This window comes from Cetorhinus maximus, chromosome 27 (genome assembly GCF_964194155.1).
Source record: "Cetorhinus maximus chromosome 27, sCetMax3.hap1.1, whole genome shotgun sequence".
Classification (NCBI taxonomy): domain Eukaryota; kingdom Metazoa; phylum Chordata; class Chondrichthyes; order Lamniformes; family Cetorhinidae; genus Cetorhinus; species Cetorhinus maximus.
Window position 1 is genome coordinate 17,573,327 of NC_135905.1, and position 24,092 is coordinate 17,597,418.

Below are 24,092 nucleotides of genomic sequence, written 5' to 3' on the forward strand. Positions count from 1 at the left end.
CATAGGGAGGAGGATCAGCAGGTGAATGCTCTGGGGCCATCCACCCAGGTGACTCTGGGAGTGTCCGGCCCATCTGACTCCCCTCTTCCAGGGACCTCCACAGATCCAGCTGCACAGGCCGAGGAGGGTGCCACTGTCACACAGCAGGACCCCGAAAGCAGGCCGGGGCCCTCCAAATCTCAGCCCTCCAGAGGATACCCGCCAAAGTCATCACAGACAGGGCATCACAGTCAGCAGGCTGCCTCCACCTCTGCTGCGGATGTCCGGGGAGCACCAAGGCGTAGCAGCAGGGTTAGGAAAGTTAAGGAGAATTAGTTGCACAGCCTGAGCAAGGGTGTTAATCACTTGTACATAATGTTCACTATTGTCAATAAACTCGAGAATGTCTCCCTGCCTATGGCTCCTTGTTCTGATGAGCAATGTTCTTGTCACTCAGATGTGAAACCTTTCTGCACAAGATAAAGGCAGGTGTCTCAGTCCAGGGCCTCTTCCCTGTGCTCTGTGCGGCCTTCAGACCACAGTGATGGTCCAGCCTCACACTCCCTGGACACATTACTGATGCCTGCACCTCGGCAGTGCTGGTCATTGCTGTCAGAATGTAGTGGGCAGGCAGCACAGAGTTCTCTCATTCTCTCTGTGTGCTCTCAGCACCTTTAAGGTGGGGCTGGCCCCCATCACACCAGCATCTGTGACCAGTGATGCTGTGCACCAGCTCCTGAAGGGCTGAGGTGCTGAAGGTGGACACAGCATCAGATGCGTCTAAAGTTCCATGGCTGCGTCTCTGAGATGGCCCTGATCACGGAGCGCAAGCGAGCTGCCCTCGGCCAGTCAGACGTTCTCAGAGGCTCTGTGAAGATCTATGGAGTGTCCTCACTGCATGTCATCATCATCCTCCTGCGATCAAGTGACTATTAGGGCCTCCACTGCATCTCCATGACAGGAGCATTCTCACAGAGGGTATTGGTGCTGCGATAAGCCAGGCTTGAGTCAAACGTTCACAACTGCGATGGGTGGGCAGGCTAGGAGACTGACCCCAATCATATCACTGTGGCTGTGCCTGATCTGTCTTAGTTGCAGAGGCATGGTCAGTTTATACAGGTGTCCCTAATGTGTGGCTGCTTCCCTCGCTTACCCTGCCCCCCCAGCCTGCACGTGGGATGCAGCGCCAGGGCAGCACTTGACACCCCCCCCCACCTCAGCAGTCGCCTCTGAGACTGGCCAGCACTTGTCCCTGGACACCCCCATCCCTCAGCAGTTGACTGTGGGGGCCAGGCATCAGCTTCCCCCACCCCCTGGCTCCCCTGAGGCCTGTAAATGACAGGCGAGCTGTGGAGAACGCTGCTGCTCACTTACCTCAGTTCCCCCAAAGTGAAGGCCGCCAAGTGCACATTGCCTGCGCGCTGTTGTGAAACACGTCGGTGTGTTTTCCCACCAACGTGGGCGGACGATACGGCGGGGTTCCAAGAGCCTGGCGGGATGGCCTTTTGATTATCTGCCAATGGATTACAATTACCTCCCCGCCGACCGACAGCGGGAAATGCGGCCTGCCGTTGGTGGGCTGAGCAGAAGATCGCGACCTGTCTTCACGCCGTCGTGAAGTGGGTCCCGCCATATTTTCCACGCACACCACCTATCACCCACCGCCAGAGGGCTCAGAAAATTCCACCCTCAGGCTCCCATAACAACGTGATCCCAAATTAATTCGTCTTTCAGGGCTCCATATTCACAATTCTCAGCTCGTCAATATAAATCGTTAGTGAGGGAATCTACATTCTCTCCTGGTCTTTGGGTATGTCTACTGAACTTCGCTCTTTGTATAATGGTGTTTCTTCTAAGGCTCAAATAAGTGTCAAAGGCTTTGATAACCTCTTCGTGTGTTGCCGTTTCTTCGTTTATGCCATCTGACCATTGTCGTTGGCTGCACCACTGCCTTTGGCACACAGTAAGGTACTGAACTGTTCCATGCTAGCTTTCTCTGCTAGTCCTGAACCTGGTAAACTCGCGGTGACAGTTTTGCCACTTCTCAGCTTGTTGCGGACCTTTCGCATGGTCGAAGCACTCTGGGAAACGTAGGATTTAAAGTCTTTAGCAGAGGAAAAAAGCTGAGGGCTGCTTGCTCTCTCCCCCTCTCTCTTTCGGAATATAAGTATTGCCTGGTTCGATAAGCCAACTCTACCAGAAACCTACCAGCGAACCAAGATCTTGTAATAACTACAACATCTTCTACATCTGGCCCCATCCAAGAAACCAGCTAACCTAAATCAGCCAAGTGTTTAAAATCTATGCCCAAGGACAATCAAAGGAGACTTAATTGTGTATTTATTTACATTTTTTTTTACTAGATTTTAACTCTCCTTATTTCTGATACGTGTAGGTGTGTGTGCACGTGTGTGTGTGTGTGCACATGCGTGTGCGCATGCGGTCAGAATTTTGCCCTTGGCGGGCAGGCTTGGCGGGGGTGGTTGGGAAGCCGCCCGCGATTGGGATCGGACTGCGATTTCACGCTGACGTGAAATTAAGGCTCGCCCAGCGTGAAACGTGAGTGGCAGCGCTCAGCGCTGCCTGTGCACGGGGAGTGGGAGGGAGCAGGCCGAGCGCATGAGACAGTGCTTCATATCCTCCCTGAAGCACAGAGCTGGGGGATGAAGCGTTTTAAAAAAAATAAAGAAAGAAAATAGAAACTTCATAAAACATGTACTCTCTTGTGACTCTGTCGCACGAGCAGGGACATGTTATTAATTCATTTTTAAAACTGTTATTTTATTTTTTCATTTGCTTTTGGAAACCTCATCCTGCCCGTGGATGAGGTTTCCAAAAAACTGTAATGGCCATTTGGTCTTTTCACCTGCCCGCCAGGTTGGGCAAGCAGCGAAAAATTTAAGTTGATTGATTATTTAATGGCCTTAACAGGCCTTTTAATTGTTGGCGGGCACGCTGCCAACTTTGGTGCGCGCCCACCGACCGAACCGCTGCGCAATTGCGCCTCGACATTGGAACATCATTTCACGCTCAAGTGGGTCGGGCGCCCGCCGACTGAAAATTTCTGCCCTGTTTGTTTACATGTGTATGTGTGTGTGTTCGTGTGTGTACTCATGTACGTGTACGTGTATGTACGGGAATGTGTGTGTGTACGTGTGTGTATGTACATGCGTGCATGTGTGTGTGTGTGTGTGTGGGTGGGCCCGAATGATTGCATGAGGGCTGAATGCTTGATGTCACATTTTTATTATTTTTTCAGGTTTAGTGGTTAATAAATTTGCTCTTTCTTTGACTCAAGAAAACCTTGGTTAATTGGCTCCTTATTGCTCACAGCTTAAATAGTTAAATACATTCTGATTTGGAAAAGGGCATTTCCTCATAAAAAAATGAAACTTAAAGCTTTATTGTGGCCAACCGAAGAGATTGAATAGAGGCAAGGTAGTTCACCCCTTCTCATCTGGTCATGACACTAATTATAAAAATCTCAGACATGGGGGGTTTGGGGGGTGGGTGGGGAAGGATGTTTGCCAGGCTGTCAAGGGTAATTCAATCAAGTAATGAAGAATCCATTCACATTCTGATTGGCATGGGAGGGTGGTACACCACACAGATGGGTATATTGGCCAACCAATGGTTGAGTGTGGGGGCAGGAGGATGTTATAACAGCTCCGGGAATATGTCCAACCAGAGTTAGCAGTCAATGCTAAGGGAATGTCTACTACTATGTACATATTTTTCCAGTTTCTGGATTGAGAAAAATGGCTGCCTTTAGTTTAACACCTTTTCTAACAACTGAGTTAGCTCTGATTAATAGGGATGGAGGATGATAAAATTGGCTTCAGAATTCGGGAGTTAGGGAGCTAAAAATCAGCCAGGGTATCCCCTCTTGATCACTATATAGACATTAGGCAAGGATGGAGTTCAACTATAATACTCCAGGCAGATGACTTGTTGAATCCAGTCCCTGGACCCACACTTTGAAAGGGATTACTTGTGAAGTCCATGATGTCCACCCTTCGTCCCATGCTCACTGACCTACACTGATTTCTGGTTAAGCAATGCCTCAATTTTTAAAATTCACATCCTGGTTTTCAAATTCCTCCATGACCTCAAATCGCCACCGCCCCCGCCCCCCCCACCCCCCCCTCCCCTCACCCCGACCCCCATCTCTATAATCTCTGCCAGACCCATAACCATCCAACATTTCTGCACTCCTCTAATTCTAGCCTCTTGAGCACCCCTGATTTTAATCATTCTACCATTGGTGGCTATGCCTTCAGCTGGTAAGGCCCCAAAGCACTGGAATTCCCTCCCTAAACCTCTTCGCCTTTCTTCCCCCCTTTAAAACATTCCTTAAAACTTATCTCTTTGACCAAGCATTTGGTCGTCTGTCTTAATATCTCCTTACGTGGCTCAGTGTTAAATTTTATTTGAGCACACTCCTGTGAAATGCCTTGGGTGTTTCACCATGTTAAAGATGCTAAATAAACAGAAGTTGTTGTAGTTGCTCTCTCTCTCTCTCCACAGATGCTGCCAGACCTGCTAAGTATTTCCAGTATTTTCTGTTTTTATTTCAGATTTCCAGCATCTGCGGTATTTTGCATTTGTTTTCCCACCGTTGCCATTGTTTAAGATATTTGGGATCTGCTGGCACTTGGAAGGCTGAACGTAAGAAAACCAGGAGTTTAGGTATGTGTATGAACAAAAATAAATTAGTAATGCTTCAAAATGGGGCTGAATAATGCAGCCCTCACTAAGGCAATAAATAATAGCCTTTACGCTACTTAATATAGGCTCTCTGATAAAATTCCATATTTTAATTTTACAATATAACCTTTATGCGTCTGAGATGATGAACAGTGAAATCGCATTCCAAAGGGATTTCAGTGTTTAAAGGAAGACTGGTAGTATTCTATTTTCAAGTCCAAATGGGTGCAAGTTACTATTTTTATTCACAGTATGTGTAATTGTAGTGTTGAATTGCAGAAAGCAAAATAAAAGTGAAATGCCTCATAAATCAGAACCTGTCACTTTTAACTTGATATAAAGGCTAATTAAAACCTAATTCACTTCATTGCTTGGGCAAGTTTAATGAGAAGTAGTGGTAGCAGCACTGGAATGCATTAGCTTTAGCCTTGCATTGTTCATGACAAGATCATGGTGCAAGCAGAAGAACAGAGGGCAACACACATGTCTACCAAATGTGGACATATTCTATATACTTAACAAAGTTAAGAGGGAAGTTTGTTACTAAACCTGCAATACAGATTCATATGAAGTTCTGGCATGGCATTTTCTGAGTACCATTTCATTTTACAGGCAAAAATGCAAAAGAAATCAGGTAAACCTTCATTAACAGTTTTAACCACCTGTGTTTTTTTTCTAGATTTCCTTCCTCCTTCCCTGACTGCTACTGGGAGGGTAATTCCAGGATGCTGGTCTGAAAACAGGAGTTAGACCCCTGATCTACATAGTTAAATGGCCTAACGTCTGTTTTAGGTGGTCTGAAAAATCACCCTACCAATTTTGGTCAGACCTCTTCCTGGTGCCTTTTGGGGACAAGATGTTGGTTCCTAAAATTGGGCCTTGTTGCCCCCATTTTGCACCTCAGGTGCAACAATGAATTGAATAAATGCTAGTTCTTCTTTCTTTCCTACTTAATAAACATTTGGAATTAACCTTGCAAGCAGGATAATAAAGCCAAAGATATTAGATACTGGACTGAGAGAATTAAATCAAGAGCTTTGATGGGTTGAATGGCTTTTCCTCATACTTGACATTTTCTTATATTTTAATTGTAAAGCCCATATTGCTGTCCAGCTGGGATCAGTGATCTCAGCTCAGACTGGCAATCAAATCTGGAACCTGTAGGGTGTGCAAGGCTCAGTACCACACTACATGATACATTCACTCACAAAACCATCAAGAAACAAATTGGTTATAAAAGTAAAACCACCAACTGGAGAACTGAGTCATGTATTCCCAAGGACGTTCGTGTGGCGACAGTGACAACTTCTGAAGGGACGCTCACTCATTGAGACTAAGCTAGGAGGGGTACACACTTTGTGTGACATAAGCAGGGGAGACAGAGCCAAACTAACATCCACAGTCAAGTTATCTGCAGCACTAGCAGATTTTTAATTGGACCTCTGCATAAAATAACAATTAAATACTCTTGCAAATGAAGATAAAAAGCACATTTTACCAGAACTCACTGCAGGTTTCAAAGCATTTTTTTCACAACTCATGTGATTGAACAGCAAAAGAATGGTTGTCTAGGATGAGTACAGTGAGCAATAAATGTAAATGGCAGGAATTTGGAGGTAATGTCTTTCTGAACTATTCCCTTAAGGCCGAGCTGTAAAAAAAAAAATCCTACATGTAGATACCAGGCTAATGTACTTCAACCTGCAATTAGAACATTACTGGAACCATTACCCACTTAAACAATAGCATCTGATGCAGTCCTTGTAGTCTCATTAGAATTTTAAGGGTTATGTGGTTTACTAGCGTTGTGTTGCTGCTACGAGTTTGCAATTAGTAAATATAAACCAGCAGGGTGGTTAGCCATGTCATGCCAAAGGTGTGTAAAATATTAAAATTAGAATATCTAATTCTTATTTGCGAGTAAGCGGTTTAAATGCCATTCTCCTAGCTATTGCAGCCCTCATTTAATTAAGATTGCTGAGCCACTTAAGAAAACATCAAAGGGCCAAAAGTCATTCTAATAAGGCACCAAACACAATTACTGTAATAATGATAGACCTCTAAATCTATTCCAGAGACTTTTAAAATATACTATATTCACATCAAATGTCTTACTGGCATGAGAGCTTTTCAATCTATTCTGAGGGAAATTAAGGACAGGCATGGAACAACCAGTCCAGCATTAAAGACTCAGAACATTTTAAAAGTCTCAAAGGAGGTATAAAGTGCTTTTATAAATATTTCAGAAGTACAATCATTTAAACGGTGTTATTATCTATTGCTCTGTTAGCTCTCTAATACCACTACTTGAAGTTGGTGAGTGTTATTTAGCAATTGTTGCAAATCGATTTCAGTAATTTTATAAACAGCCTTAAGCAATGGTTGATTTTCTACCTGTTGCCAAGCAACCGCTGTAATGCATAGTCATCTATATAAATCATTACATTCGGTTGGAACAAACATTGATCCACTCGTACATTTTAATTAAATCATAATATTCTTTTCAGATTCAAAAAGGTATGACACAATGTTATACAGAACCCAAGTCAGAATACACTTCAATCAATTCAATGTCTTAAGGCAAACACAGGGATTAAAATATTTATAACAGGGGCTAAGAAACAGTAAATAATTGCCTTCTGCACCTATATGCAGATGTTATCAAGCATATATTTGCTGATTTTAAAGGTCCCATGTCATTTCTCATTTTCAAGAAGGTAGTCAGCTTCAAGCCCCATACGAGAGGAAAACATATCAGCGGTTTCTAATATGTTTACGTCCCTAGATAGTAGTGTGTAAAATATTTCCACAAGAGGTACATTACTGCACAAACAACTGTACAATCTGACAATGAATAGAATCTAAATCTTTTCAAACAAAACGTTTTACGAGGTCAAACTGTTCCCTGCCTCACTCTATCATCAAATAACCCAGCAAGGTTGACGTGCAAGATGTTGAGGCCTTAAACAGAGCCAGCGCTAAAGGGTGATTAGTCATAGCTTGGAAAAGACGCAATGTGCATTTCAATATTTAATCAATAATGGCGTCTTCCTGAGCTAAACAGAAAAGGTAAGGAACGTCCTCCAAAACTCTTTAGGAAACTGCAGAGCTGAAAATATCCCAATAATTCTGCATATGCCTTGACCCTCTGAGCATCAACAAAATGTTTGAGGAAAGCAAAAAAAACAATTGTTGCAAGAGAAATTACCATTTATTTTAAAAAGATATTTCTTTGTCACTTTTCTGCTCTTTTCTCTCAATCAGTCACAAAAATGGCCACCTATAAACCATAAATATGAACCCTTTTAAACACTTAAGTTTAATTATGCCCTGCCTACATTAAGACTCAATCCATTTCAAAATTCTCCATCAATCCAAAAGCTATTCCTTTCGATTGCTGTTTATCTCCGTCCTGTTTAAAACATCATAGCAGTCAGTTGCCCTTATTGTCAAACATACCAATCTGAGACTGTTTGAATTACTGAGTGAGGGATATTCTTCTTGCCAGCTCCTGTCCCCTCCAGGCATAGCAGAGAAGTATTATAGGGCAGTCCTTACCTTGGGAATTAGCCTGCAAGACCCCTATGCTGTCATCAAACTGCATAGATTTGATGTTGAGTGACGCCAAGATGCATTCTTTGTCCTGCAGCGAACAATCGTCGATATTGTTCTGATTGGCTGATAGAATAACACACATGTCGCAGAGGTTGATGTTGACAGCTCTTAAATCAGCTCGACATAATGGCGTACCCTTCAGCGAATAAAAAATAGAAAAACAAATTAAAGATCAAGACTGCAGCTATGGGACAATACTTAACAAGTAGTCTTTTATTCTCCAACATTAAACCAATGTAACTATGTGCTGGGGAATTGGAGATGTGCACTTATCTGAAAGGGTAGATGGTGCTGATGGCAACTCTCCGGTTCATTGTTTATACTCAGTGAAGCCATTAAAAGCAAATAAGAGACAGGCTCATTGCCAGCTTTCCACATCTGAGTCATTGATGCCAAGTCAATAACTGTGAGCAATCTTTTCTAACTGGCAAACACTGGCATTCAGAATGCGTGAACTAAAAACCAGGCTGCTCATCACTGCAACAAAATGTCAAATAGCCACTTGCGGCATTCTGATTTCCAAGAAACTAAGGGTGAAGGAAGTAAAGTAACCTAAACATTCGCAGTTATTTGCAAACACCTGCCCTTGCTATTGTACCTGCGCTACAGATATGCTATATTATCTGAATTGTACTTCTGTTGGGAGTTATAGATGTTTCAAAAGTAAAATCCTCAATTCAAGGAAAACATTTCTGTCATCATGGGAAATGTTTTAAATTGTATTTTGATGAATTTGCACTCATACGCATACTTTTGTGACTATTGTATATTTGATTACCTGGTGCATACAGGAACACCAATATCTTCTTAGTGTGACTGTATTGGAACAACTGTGGGCTTAATGGCTGGACTACTTTGTTATTGGACCCTGGCACCCATTGGGATAAGGAATAAGGGGGACCTGCCTACATGCTGCCTTTTGGTTGTTGTCTTGGGTCCTTGTTGGTCTATGAATGAATCATATGCTGGCCCTACTTAGCATGCATAATCACGAATGCTTATTTCTCTTCTGGTAGTGGCCTGTTTTTTCCTTCTCATTGAGTGCTTTGTCACCGAGAACATTGCACCGAATGGGCCTCAAAGAACTGACCAGATTTTACTTGATGTTTCTCTAGTTTCAACTGATATCTGTTGTTCATTATCCCATAGGTGTTTCGGACACATATTTGCCATGGAGAGGCTGTCAGAACTCTTTTTTGCATGGAGGATAGGGCAAGAGGAATGCACCTTTTTGCAGCCAACAGCAAAAGCTGTGGCTAATCTATTAGGGAGCCCCCTTACTCTCTATGGGACCAACGGTCATTGGTCTGGGCCTTCTGAAATGTTGAGACCAATTGATATGATCTTCTGGACTACTGTTCATAATGACAATGCAGGGGCCTGACCAGGATATTAATAGAAGGGGGTGCCCTACTGGCCATAAGTTCCTTAGCAATAATCAGCCCTACTGCATGGTGACTCCAGGGTATATATAGGTGATGTACTGCAGTAACTTATCAATCTTAGTTTAGCAGCACCGATCAAACCCGTGCCCTCTACCGGTAGATCAGAAATAGCACGGGATATTGTTGTTCCTTCATCATCACTGGGTCAAAATCCTGGAAAGGCCTACTAAATATCATGTGTAGATTATTATGGGCTATAGGAGGTGGAGGCAACTGTGAACTGGGCAGATGTTTTACTAAACTGGCTGGGTAAAAGCACATATGATGAGATTGGAAAATAGGAAACTTGTTTTAGGCATGACAGAAACCTGTTACAGAAGTACAAGAACTCAATGACAGTGGGGTCCTTGTAATAGTGCTCATAAGATCATTCGGAATAGGAGGAGTAGGCCATTCAGCTAATTGAGCCTCCTCTGCCATTCAATACAATCATAACTTATCAAAGTGTGGCCTTAAGGCTGCTTTCTTGCCTGTCTCCCCTTGACTCCCACATCTGTCAAAAATCTGTCTAACTCAGCCTTAAATGCCCTCTGTGGAAGAGAATTCTAAAGACTAATGACCTTCTGCGAAGAGAGATTCCTCCTCGTCTCCTTGGGCGCATATTACTTGGGGCAGACTGCATGACCCCCCGGGAACGCAAGTCGGCCAGAAGCCGACAAGCCCACCCTGCAGCCAAAACAAGCTGGGGGGTGACGGGCTAAATTGGTTGAGAGTGGGGCTTCCGCCTTTCAGTGAAAGTCCTACTCTCGGAAGCTGCTGGCAAATCCGAATGGGCGACAGCTCCAGCAGTCCTGACAGTGCCAAAGTTCAGTACTGGGCACTGCTGGGACTGCAGGAAGGAGGACAAAGATGATCATGGCTGCCCCAGAAAGGTGAGTCCCAGGGTTTTAGGGTGGGGAGGGATCCTGAAGTCTAAGGAGGGGGGAAGCAGTGGGGGGTTGCGGCTGGATTTTGGAGGGCAGGTGGCACAGAAGGCAGGGGTAACATCTTGGGTGGGGGGTGTCCCATTGAGTGCAAGGCATCCCCTGAATGAGGTGCCCTCTTTCCTTCCCACCATTTTTCATGTAGGCCAAAAATAACAACCTGCCCACTTCAGCCCACTTGCCTACGCCAGCCACATAATGACGTGGGCAGTATATTATCCAGGTCAATTGGCTTGCTAACAAGCATAATTTTATTATTTATTTACATACGGTCGGCAGGCTACTGATTTCAGTGTCCCCACTGCTGAAAACACATCGGTCGGCGGGGACACATAAAATCCAGTCCCTTATCTTTAAACTGTGCTCCCTAGTTCTAGATTTCCCCACGAGGGGAAACGAGCATCTACCCCGTCAAGACCCTTCAGAATCTTATATGTTTCAATAAGATCATCTCTCATTATTCTGAGCTCCAATGAGTATAGACCCAACCTTTCTTCATAAGACAACCCCTTCATTCCATGCAGGAATCAGGGACTTTTTTTTTTAACTGTTTTGCCCAGTGTAACCACTCGTGCTTTCACTCAGCGAATTATCAACAAGATGGTGAAATCCACTGCTGAATTAAACAAAAGCCACAACAGAAACACATCCTTCCATGTAATGGAATACAATGCATGTTTGAAGACATAAATTCAAGTGTTTGCATTACCACATGTACTAGGGAGTGACTTCTGAGGCTGAATCAGAGTGACTCAAACTGTTTTAAGGTATTTGTTCCTTTCTTTGCTAGCTCAGTGGTGTCCCAGAGTTTGGAAGTTGGTAGAACTCACCGGCAATATCGATACTTTGGGGAAGTTGTGAAGTGTCTCCCATTCTCTTGTTAGGTATTCCAGTGTCCCAACAAAAACAATGTGCTTCAGTTCGTGATAATGGAAATTGCTGGCTCGTAAAGGCATCACTAAGTTGCGTAAGCCAACCAAAGCAGAGTTCAGATCCCCAAATATACACACGACCACATGCCCACTTAAAACCGTCATGGCAGCTTCACTCCGGGTCTAGGAAATAGAGACCTTTATTAGTGACAAACAGACACGTTCATTCAAGTGTGTAAAAAATAACCACAGAAGAATTAAATAGTATCTGTGCCAGACCTGGGCTTTATTCCATGCAGATGTAAGGGGCTGGTTGTTTTACCTTTACTGTACCCTATATTTTTTGAAAAATAGATGCTCATAATCAAGGATAGCTGCCCTATTTTTCCTTCCAATTTCCCCATTCTGCCCACACAAGTGCTAAGATCTTTGATTAAGTACATAAGGAAACATCATTTCCACTGGCAGGAGGGTTGGTATCCAGAGGACACACATTTAAGGCAATTGGCAAAAGAACCAGAGGTGAGATGAGGACAATTTTTCTCCTAAGTTCTGATGATCTGGAACATGTGGCTTAAAATAGTAGAAGCAGATTCAATGCCAACTTCCAAAAGGGAATACTTGAAGATGAAAAATAGCAGGGGTATGAGGAAAGAGCAGTAGAGTGGAACTAATTGGATAGCTCTTTTACAAGAACTGGCGCAGGCAAGATGGGCCAAATGGATTCCTTTCGTGCTTTAAAATTCTAAGCAACTGAAATTTGAGTAGGTGCCGAGAGGGAAAAATGGATTCATAGCTGCAAAGTCAGTTAAACCCACTGTAAAACAGGACAGTGGCATGATGGGTGCTGCAAAATCTCGGCTTGCACTTCTTCAGAGTGATAAATCTGCTAGCAGTCCTCAAGCTGTTATCCTTATTATTTTACTCTTCACCCTGCTAAGTGTTCTTTATGGACTTTTCCTGTCATATGGCATCTGCAAAGCTGATTTGCTATTAATTTCCAGAGATGAGTGTTATTAAACTAGAGAAATGCACGGAGCTATATTGCCGTTAATTGACAGTGCATTTTGAACAGACTGAAAATTTCTAAATTGAGACAGAAATACCAACAGAGCTACCACAGGGTTAATCAAATCACACAAACCTGATCCAGCCAGCTCCATGTTGTCTAATGAAAATAGTGAAAGTTCTTGATTCTGAAATTAATTATCACTTGTATCTTTCTGACAAATGAAGTTTAATGGTCCAGGTCTACTACTAAGGGTGGGCTTGAGACAGGAGCTGATCCAATCTGAACAGTGTGCTGGAAATGAGCCACAAGCAAGAATGGCTGAATTCAAGCTCGAGTACTTTCAGGTATTTAAACAATGGGAGTTTTGAAAAAGCAGGTTACATAAAAGTTTCCATTCCATTCTGGTATGAAATTCATTACAGGGTGTGAGCAGCAGCACAGACAAAACTAATTCTCCTTCTCCAGCTCTTGCAGCCCATCATCCATGTTCAGCATCACTGGGGACTTATGACTGGTTGCATGAATCTGATGTACCAAAAATTGCCTTATTGACCACACTTCAGTTGTTACTGCATTTGGGAAGACAGGCATTTTTTTTCATTATGTAAGAACATAGGGCTTAGGAGTGGGATTAGGCCATTGGGCCCTTCGAACCTGCTCTGCCATTCGATAAGATCATGGCTAATCTGGCTATGGTCTGAACTCCACTTTCCTGTCTGCCGCCAAAAACCCTTGACTTCCTTGTCTATCAAAAATCTGTCTAACTCAGCCTTAAATAAATTCAATGACCCAGCCTCCACTGCTTTCTGGGGAAGAGAATTCCACATACCATCAACTCTCTGAGAGAAAATAATTCTTCTCATCTCCAACTTAAATGGGAGACCTCTTATTCTTAAACTGTATCCCTTAATTCTAGTCTCCCCGACAAGAAGAAACATCCTCCTGGTCTCCACCCTATCAAGTCCCCTCAGGATCTTATGTTTTTATAAGGTCACCTCTCATTCTTCTAAACTCCAATGGGTATAGGCCCAACCTGTTCAACCTTTCTTCATAAGATAAGCCCTTCATCTCAGGAATGAGTTGAGGGATCATTCAGCATAAATAGAGCCATAGATCTAAATAGTAATAGTCCCTCACAATCTAAATAAGTTAAGGCCTAAAACAACCCTTGGATTTCAGCCTTATGAAAAGGATTTTCAAAACGGTGCCTAATTTAAGGCTCTCTTATCCTGGGATGCCAGCTTCTAGCATCCTGAGCCAACTTTCAGACTGACTGATTACAGCGCAAGCAGAGGTCAACTAAAGGCAAGGTTCCCTCTCCTTCAACCTATACATTCTTTGGTTCCATTATCTTATTGTTCAGTTCTTGTTCCATCTCATTGCTTCGGAAAGAAAAGTACTTTTAACCTGGAACAGCAAGAACATGCAACAATGGTAATAACAGCGAGCATCACATAGAGTCAGAAAGCCTTGGGCCCAGAGCCTTCCAACCTAGGCTGGTTAAAGAAATACCTAGTGGTAGGTAAGCATCAGAACAGTAAGTGAAAATTATGTTTTTGACTCTCTTTGATAAAATTCTTAGAGGGCTTGACAGGATAGGTACTGGGGAACTGTTTCTTCTCGAACTAGGGGCCAAATTCTCAGGATGAGGGGTCAGCGATTAAGGATTGAGATGGGGAAAAATTTCTTCGCTCAAAGGGTTGTGAATCTTTGGACTTCTCTACCTCAGAGGGCTGTGGATACTCAGTCAAGTATGTCCTGAGGGAGATTGATAGATTTTTGGATCGTAATGAAATAGATATAGGGAAAGTGGATTTGAAGTAGAAAATCAGCCATGATAGTATTAAATGGTGCAGTAGGCTCAAGGGGCCATATATGGCTTACCCCTGGTCCCATTTCTTATGTTCTAGGAGCAGTCACTCCAAATCTCAGTGACCAAGGTGCTTTAATTTAAACATAGTTTAACTTAGATTGGGTGAATGTGCAACACATTTGCTAAAATACAAAAAATGTAGCAAAATTGTCTATATTCTGCAGCTTACCTAAGGATTTTGCCTAGTAACCTATGAATAAAATTACCTGCTCTAACTATTCTCTTCTTTTCCCCACTGCACCTAACAACAAGTCGCACATGGGAATCCCAACACTTAAAAAATAATGTTAATATGCAAATCACTGGTGTTAGCCGCAAAAAGTTCACTGACTCCTTCAGCTCATTCCCTTAAGTCCTTTTAATTTGATTGATTGATCAATCCCTAGGACGAAAGCCTCCAATCCTCTGTGTCCAGCTGACAGAGACCAGCAAGTCCAAAGTTCATTTCCTCACCCGGGTTAAGTGAGCTCAGTCATGGAGCAGAGGGTAAAATACAAATTTATGGTTGCATCCTGGGTCAGAGGGAAACATAATTGCCTATTTCAATTTAAATGGGTTAATGCCGCCACTAAAATAGCAGGCAAAATTTTGTCACGAGTGCATTAGCCATTTTTCCATTGGCAATACCGACAGTCATTTGTGGGCCCTGGTTTTTAATCAAAAAATACAGGCATGGAGGCGACACGAGGCCATGATCAGGGTTGTAACAGTCCCCATGATCAAACAGCCTGCTGATATTCATTGTCCAAGCTCAGTGACATAACCGTCTACATCAGTTACTGCAGGTGCTGTGTGATTCACTGACTGCAGCCCAGCAAAAAACCATTGCCTTTGAAGAGAGGGAGAAAAAGGGAAAGAAAGAAAACCACAATCATTTTGAATGACAAGTAATTGTGATAACAAAAGTCCATAGATTGGTACAAATAAAGAACAGAATTGCAAACCTATTCACTACAAAGCTATAATTTCCTTCTTACTTTGTCCTATTTGGCAAAGTATAATCAGAAAATCATTTTTAAAACAATTTGTGATAGATTACATGTTGTACAATGAATAAAAGATCAGCGCTCAAAGGGAAGCAGAAATCCAATAAGGTGATTAATGGTTGGGTATCAACAATACCACTGCAGTGAACAGTTTACTACCATGGTTCAAACTCATGGCACCCATGCCATTCTGTTTACATAAAACTATTTTTAGGCTGCATTACCTTCTATGATGTCACACATCACCTGCATTGGTGAAGTTCCCCTGATATTAATACTTTCATACTGACGTTTTGAAAATTTGAAACTATTTGCCCTTTTGAAACTATTATTCATTTATTCTTCTGTTCACATTCATGATAATGTAACATTGGTGCATCAATGAAAAGCTGATCACTGAACATGACCAACAGTGTCCGTAATGTTTCAATCCTCTATCTATGCATTGATGAAGACCAATAGGTAAGGGCATTCTCTATTGTGGAATTGATCCATTTACACCAAGTTGGTCACATGTACAAATCTCTGGCCCAAGCTGAGTTAGCTACCTCAACAATGGCTGAGATCAAAGAGAGAATTCCCTGTGTGCGTTTAGGATAAAGAAGAGTAAGCTCATCCAGTGGCACCCTGCAGCTAGAAAACATGTGTATCTGGACGTTAAGTGGGACGAGGACTGAATGATTCCCCTTAAGTCTGAATATAGTGCCAATACTTGCTGATGAATGGGCACTTGGGTGAGATGCTAAAAAACTCCCCATGGCCATCAAGGTGTGCACAGTGCAAGTCAGATGATTCGGAGAGGTAGAAAAGAAATTGCTTTAAAAATGATAGCTCAACACATGTGACAGCACAATGTAGCCTGGGGGGGGCGGGGTTGTAACACACCGCAGGTGTGCCTGACCAACTGGGATCTCCCCAACACCAACTCCAAGCGCCCCTGACTGTGCCAACCTCCAGCAGCAGCCTGCCCCTGTGGGAATGCTCCGTGATCACCGTCCCCAACACTGCTGATTTTTCCCAACAATTTATGTGGGGAAAATCCACACCAAGTCTGCAAATCGGAAAATTGTCTACGATGGACAGAAAGTCATCGACTTCCTGAAACATGTGCTAGGGCCGTCCAGAGTGAAAATTTTACGAGTTTTGTGTTGCTTTGGTGTGCTGAATCATGGGGAGAGAAGGGAAAAGAGTGAAACAAATTGTTTCACTGGCATTCCTGTATCAATCTGATTTCAAATATGTCAATGCTAGTCTTATTATTACAAGTTTCTTGTAACAACTTCCAATAACATAACTGTTTTCATTACAGTAAACAATACTAAAAACATTGTTAATGTGGAGATATATAGTGCCTTTTTTCCGTTTTCTCCTATGCGGAGAATCATTCAACTATTCCAGAATAAGGAGAAAGCCATAAGGGGCACTTGGAACAGAGAAGTACTGGAACAGAATGATAACATAGCTGCAAGAATTCATTATTCACAAATGAGAACACATCAGTGCTATAAAGCGTGTCACAGCTGACAGTGAGACTGAATAAAAATCTCCACTTGTGAGGCTGCTCAGAGCTCACTAGTGATTTCACCGCTTGCGAGGTGGATTCACACGTTGAGACATTTATCACATCACATGGCTGGTCTGGATCCCACATATCCGTTCAGATATGCAAGGGGGGGCGAAAGTATGGAGCTTGTTCCGCTACAAATCCTTGTGGGTTGGGTACACCTACTACCCTGTGACTGTTGCTCTTTCTCTGCATCGGGACTGCCTGTCAAACAGGCTCTGAAGCTGGTCTCTGTGAAGAAATCAGATCTCCAGCAGAGACTGCGCAGGTTAGCATGTATTCAAAGCAGGACTGCCACATTACTGCAAATCAGCACAGTGATTTTACAAATGAGAAGTGGCATTTATGCAATCAATGAATGCAGCATCATTTTGAAGACCGGCTGCTGATAGGCAACCAGGCATCTAAATGCAGAAATACACACCTCTGATTGTTGGTCTGATTGCAATTAAATAGAAAATTTACAGTTCTAATTGTATTTGCATGGTTGAAATATTTCAGGGGCTGTCTATAACTAGGTGAGCCCTATTAATATCAGGATAAATGACCCATGCCCAATGCATGTTGTTTCAGTGTCTCAAACTGAGCGCGGTCAGCTTCGTTCGCAAGACGTGGACTTGTTCCTAATGAAGCAGAATCTGATTCATCACACTGATAAGTCAGCTAAAATCAACAAACAATGGGTTTGATCAAGAGACAGTGGATCTTAATGAGGGTCAGGGCTGTTGGTGGCAGTTTGTAAAACATGTCACTTTTGCTCTTACAGGACATTGAAAAGCGCAGCATATATGGTTGTCAGATCCTACTAAACAAAAATGTCGGTTACAAGTAATTGAAGAGCCATGTCCCCTTGCGCCATCCAAGGTTACTGCCAGTTTGTGATACCCACCAGAATGACCTTCTCCATTTCTTTGGCTGGGCACCAGTGAAACATCCCAGTGGAATCATATTTCTTCACACTAGCGTCCATTTCCTCTATCTGATCATTTCCTGGAATTGACAAGGGGTCATGCCTGCAGAGACAAGAGAATCAAGACAAGGAGTTGTCTATCAGCCTGACACCTCACTCAATCTGCTTTGACCAGTTGACAAGTTACTGCTGGCCAGGAACACACTTAGTGAACGCAAGTTGTTTAATTTACAAGCAATCGCATTACTGTAGTACTTACTCCAACCACCACCCCATCCACACCCTCCCTGCCCCCCGCAAAAAACATGATCAAAAGGCAGACATTAACTGCTGCAATGAGGTGAAATAGATAGAGACAGAGCTTCATGCTGGCTGAGTGGCATGAAGATGAAAAGCCAATTACAGGCTTTTACTGCATACAACTTCCGATGCTGTTCTCTGTGCAATAAAAGCTTTAACAGGGTACACTTGATATATTTTAGCAATTTTACCCCCATCATATTTTGCTTTTTTGAAAACTGGAAGCCATTAAAGTTTCAGAGGATGTCAGCTCGGAGCAGATTGATTAATTTACATCTACATTGCGAGCAGATGATTTTTCTCCAGAAGAACACTGAGTATAAAAGTGGTCCTCAGCAGCTGCCACCTGGCCATCAACGCCTGCACTTCTAACATTTCACTGCATTCTGCACATCCATCATTCGCCAGCAGCTGTCATCCCAAGTCTCTGTCTTGAATAGTCAGCAATAGAGCTTTAAAAACCCCTTTTCATCTTGACCTAGCTGAAACTCTACCAGAATCCCCATTACTTCAAATTCCATCACTTACGGGGTAATTACACCTGCGGCATACCTCTTTTTTCAACCTACATAAGTTTCACTTAAGAAATGCTTAGAAAATTTTCAATGTACACAGCAATCCTGCTCAGGCACTTGAAACTCTAAATTATTTCTGAGAAATAAATCACAAATTTTTAAGGAAACTAGATTATTTTCCATCCTAAAGCTGCAAATTTAAAAATTCCAGTACTTTATTTATTAGTAAATGAAACATTGTGCACGATAGAATATTTATTTATGTGTGCAAGCAGACATTAACAATTCTGCCCCTAAAAAAAAAAAGAGGATTCAGTAAATACGAAAAGAACTGACTGCTTAACCCTTTCACCTGGAGAGGCTCACACTGTGAGTCCTTTCTTGACCCGGGAATTGTTGTGTGTAATGTACTGTTTGTACCGCAGGCCTCTCTTGTGTAATGCTTTGTTCAGTGCTGATAGCTCCCCAGTGTAATGCAATGCTTCATGTAGTCTGAGGTGAGCACTGCAGACATTCGAGAACATTTACTACATGGAATTAATTAGACGGTGGGTGAAAGCACCTTTGCAGAAGTACAGGGTCGAGACTGTCTGTCAGGGCTTCAATGGGTTAAAAACTGTAGCTAAGAGTTAAATTTCACTTGCTCTGCAAGGATTTAAATTAACTTTCTTTGAAAGCATTTTGACCGTAACTTACTAATGAATTGTTCTTGCTATGTTTAATTTTTGTACATTTTGACATATATTTTTAGTGCCCCATATTATAAATAGTTCCTTACTAATAAATATGTCACTGGAAATAGTGTCCTGTAGCAAGCCAGGAATGTGTTGTCAAATCTGCTACTGGCAAGGGCCTGTTTGGAACATCGCATCCAACCATGCAGCTCAACGACGAGTAGAAATTGTGGGTAATGTACTATGAGTGCACACTAACCAAGCTGCTTCACAAGCAACAGCCAGAAGCAAAACCACAATCCCATCCAGTAATGTTGCTGGGGATAGATTTTCTGCAGATCCGACAAAATATTGCTTCTCGCTTGGCATTTCAGTCATGCCTGCTCGAAACCTCGCACATTTATTTAATTTCCCCCCTCGTTTTCTGCGTTCTACATTCTCAGTCCTTCACAATCATCATGACAAAACATTTGTCTATTAAAATGTTCGTCGCCTAGATGCATGCAGTCACTGCAGGTGCTAATAACTGCGAAACCATTTAGTGATTTTACACCATGGCTGAATATTTCATGATGCTCTGTGTGTTTCACGATTTAGTCAATGGACCTCTGTCACTTCAATCTTTGCTGACTGCCTTGACTGGCGCAATAAAGCTCCGCCAAGATAGCTATCTTTCACCAACTGTCACTCACTGCAGCCTGTCATTGGCAAACTCTTGTTGAACGCTGCTACTCACAGGGAATAACTACGACATTTGTTACACCGTAATGCTCTGTTCTGATGGATTAGAACAAATGCGTTGTGATTAATAGACCCAACATTCACCGACTACAATTAGAAGCAAGTATCCGATGACCCTCTGAAATCCAACAGAATGGTATTAATTTCATGTAAAGAATGTCAGACTGGCACTCGTTAGAACTTGTTATACTGAAGGCTCAAACAGTTCTGTGCTTGGTGTTCAAGCTGCGTTTAGCAATTCCAATGTGATGCTGACGAGACAGCACTAGCAGGGGATGACTATTCTTGCTCAGTCCCTCTCCACCAGGCAATGAAAGCAGGCTGCTCTTTGAAATTTTCCATTCTCATCATGCAAACTGACAAAGGCATGCTTTTCAAAACCCACTTCCAAACTGTTGATCATTACTTATTTACAAAGGCCTTGAGGCATGTGTGCCTGCAAAAACCATATTTGATACAATACATACCAGTTTATTCACCCTTGTGCAATAAGCACCCCTTAGGCAGACTTAAACCGGCACTTAATATTGCCCATAAAACGTACCTTGTAATTCCAAAATATGTAATATTTAAGGTATAATATTTCTGCAGGAAAAGGATTTCTGAAGGGTTCGGTGACTCTGTGTTCAGTAATTCTATGTTTTGCTGAGGGCTATGAGTTGAAAAAGCTGCACCAAGCATAGACGACCTGTCATTTCACTACCCAAGGGCCACTAATATAAAGGAGTACCCTACAGCAGCAAAACTTCGGCACAGCTTTGAAGCGTATGAGAACAGCAGAACTTGCTCCCTAGAATTATTACTGCATGCAGATCAAAAGAGCTGATGCCTATTTTACATGGTAAACAGGGACCCACTGCTCATCTGCGAAATGTTTGGAGTTTCTGTAAACCTGAAGCAATCTTCATGTAATATTGTTTCATATGCTAAGTGGATGAAGCTGTTTACTTGTCTAACATTGTACGCACTTTAATCCCTGACACAGAAGCGGTACATTTTCCATCACAACCCTCCTTCTACCTTACCCCACCAATTATTAGCTTTTCTTTCCTTCCTCGAAGTCAAAATCAATTAATGCCAAATTAATATAAATGGACAAGATAAAAGGGATATAAAAAAATTTGGGTTCATTTTTCATCGTGCCGCCATATCTCACATATGGCCTAAAGTACAGAAAACAGGACTCGAAGGGCTTCGCGCAAACGGTGAATAGCCTGAGGCAAAGTAACCGTATGAGTCTCTCTGATTGGTTACTGCTGTCATTAGTGCCATTGCTGTTTAAGAAGTACATGCGGACAGGCTGAGGTGACAGCTGAGACTTTAAAGGCTGCGTTTTCTCTAACAGCTTTTCCTACCCTCTTTCATGACAGAAATTTTTCAGCTCTATCATTAACTGCTGACAGGCTGACAGAATAAATACTTCAGCCTTTAAGGATTTCTCTCTTGCTCGCTCACTCTCTCTCTCTCTCTCTCTCTCTTTAGACACAAGAGTTCTTTAAGCTGTCTTACCTCATCAGTTTGGGTGAACTGTTGGGTGAATTTCGCATACCTCCATTTCGCTGCTTTTTTTTGGGTGACAGAGCTGATGGGTTTTCATCTTGAACTGCAAACATATGGAAGATGGGAGATTAGGAGCCATTTTAAGTCTGATATGAAATGAAAATGGAATATTAAAAAATGCATATTAAACAGAAAGTGACTCATTATGAAAGTTAAAGGTCCCCATTACAGGCAACTAACAAGATTTGAGAATAAGAGAGCAACATGGGGAAAAGCATTAACCAAAATGAGTTTAAAACCCTATATATCACATCTAGGGTTATGTATTATTCAGTATTATTCAGACTATGGTGCTATAAGGACAGTAAAACAGATAATTAAAGGAAAATTGAAAGCAATACACATACAAACAAAAAGTAAAGGAAAGCTCTGAGTGGAAGCAGCCTAAATTTGGGTGGTTAGGAATACAAGGCATCACCTGCCACTCCAAAAATACAAGTAAACCACACTCAGTATAGATTTAATATATGTAATGTTCTAAAGTAATTTATTAAAAAATAAATCAAACCACTCAGTTAAAGATGGTGTCATTCTGAGCTTGCAGTTTTCACAAATGGGCTCCTGTGTTCAATCAGCAGTGGCTGATGGAACTACATATGCACAACTTGCAGCACTAGGCAAAGCATACAGGGTGAGGGAAAATACTGCAGGGTGCGTCCCTCTGCCTTTCAAACAATGGCTGTTCAAAAAAAGGTAGACAAAGTTTAACTGAAGTATTTAATCTATTATGAAAACGCTACTAATTTTGTTAGTCCACTCAAACAGTATGTGACCGCTCTGAAAGTGTTAAAACCCACACAACACTGTGCCTGTATATCTTGCTTGTCGTTCTGTTCAAAGGGATTTAAATGCATTTAGGCAAATAACATATTTTCAGTTACTCTAACATCATCTGACACCTTATTTACATATTTATTGAATCACTGGAATTCAGTTGGAATCGTTAAAACAGGTACTGAGTTAAGACGTTACTGTGATCTTTGCAATCTGTAGCTTTAGTTTTGTTAGGGTGAGAACTAATGTTTCATATGCACGTTGGGCTATGGTGTGAATTCAGTGACTCATGCAAGGACTATAACTAGGATTATCGACAGACAATGGAAACCTGCAACTAATTGAGGAATCTTATAGAATGACAGGTCAGTAAAGGGCGGGTGGATCGAAGGTATGGGAAGAGGAGTGAAAAGATAGAGGAACGTAAGAGGTCGTTTCCAATGATTGGAGTAATGGAGTACAGGAAACAAGTGCTGTGGGAAACTGCAGCAAGACATTACAGTTTTGGGGTCTGCTGAATGTGCCTTTCCATTTATCATCTGCTGTATGCCATTAACCCTTTCGGTTTGTGCAGAATTACTGCATTTTATACAGCAGGAGCACACATAGAACCCATGATAAGAATACTCCCCCAGCCTTCAATACTGAACTCAATGACAGCAGCAACAACAAAAGAAGATATTTCTCTCTAAAGTGCACATTGGAATAAATTGAGATATTGCAACTGCTCCAATATTTTTGACACAATTGAAAAAGGCTGCCAGATTCTACAGGAGAGCTCGATTTCACTGTGGCTGTCAGACTATGACGAACACATCAACCAGCATTGAACACCACTGTCTAGAACACAATTAGCAAGAGATTAGATTCTAGTATAATATGCTTCTTAAAATGAAACGCTTGCCAAGGGTTCTGGAGGGCTGCAGCAGTGACGACAGTGTTAGTTGGAAAGAAAATAATTCATGGGCTGTTAAATCAGGGTGGACTGAGATATTGGCTGATTTGAAATGTTAAAGAGCAGGGTTTTGGCTCAGAAATTTTCAAACATTTTCTGGAACATGTTTAGTCAAACTTCAAACTGTTATTACTGGCAACTGATAAGATGACACAGTCCCCCAGACAGTGATCCACAAAGCCTGGAAAAGCACATTCTTTACCTTTAAAGCTGTAATATTACTGAGAAACCACAAAGTGTTTTCATTCCTCATTTGTATGTAATTTTATAACTTATTTGAACATTCATTTCTTTAACATTAAATCAGCACAGGCAGGTGGTTCTGAAAATGTAGATAGGCTTCATCCATTTGTGTTACTTATAAACAGCAACACACACAATAATGGATGTGTACCTGTAGGTGCATACAGCAGTTACTGGGGCTGCACAATATAATCTGTAGCTAATAATAATTCTGCATGATATACTGAAAAATAGGCACAATCCCTGTTAAAGAATTTAAGAGCATACCCTAACAGATGTCTGCTGCATTTATCCATATTATTCTGAAAGTCAGAACATTTCTGCTCATTTCTAACTAAATAAATTCAGTAAATTGTACTTATTCTATCCAAATCTCATAGCCTATCAACACTACAAAACCTGAGTTTTAAACTCTCAAACTCTGCAAATGGCTGTTTTTATTAA

At 42.1% G+C, this 24,092-nt stretch overlaps 1 protein-coding gene across 5 annotated transcripts in view; it reads right to left on the reverse strand.

Moving 5' to 3' along the window:
- kcnma1a (potassium large conductance calcium-activated channel, subfamily M, alpha member 1a) overlaps nt 1–24,092 on the reverse strand; it is a 779,423-nt gene that overhangs the window by 100,067 nt on the left and 655,264 nt on the right. For all 5 annotated transcript variants that reach the window (XM_078530812.1, XM_078530811.1, XM_078530810.1 and 2 more), the window contains 4 exons: nt 21,626–21,719; nt 17,866–17,989; nt 11,500–11,724; nt 8,245–8,437 (listed from right to left, as the gene is read on the reverse strand). In XM_078530812.1, coding sequence (XP_078386938.1) covers nt 8,245–8,437; nt 11,500–11,724; nt 17,866–17,989; nt 21,626–21,719 — 636 coding nt within the window. The remainder of the gene's footprint in view (nt 1–8,244; nt 8,438–11,499; nt 11,725–17,865; nt 17,990–21,625; nt 21,720–24,092) is intronic.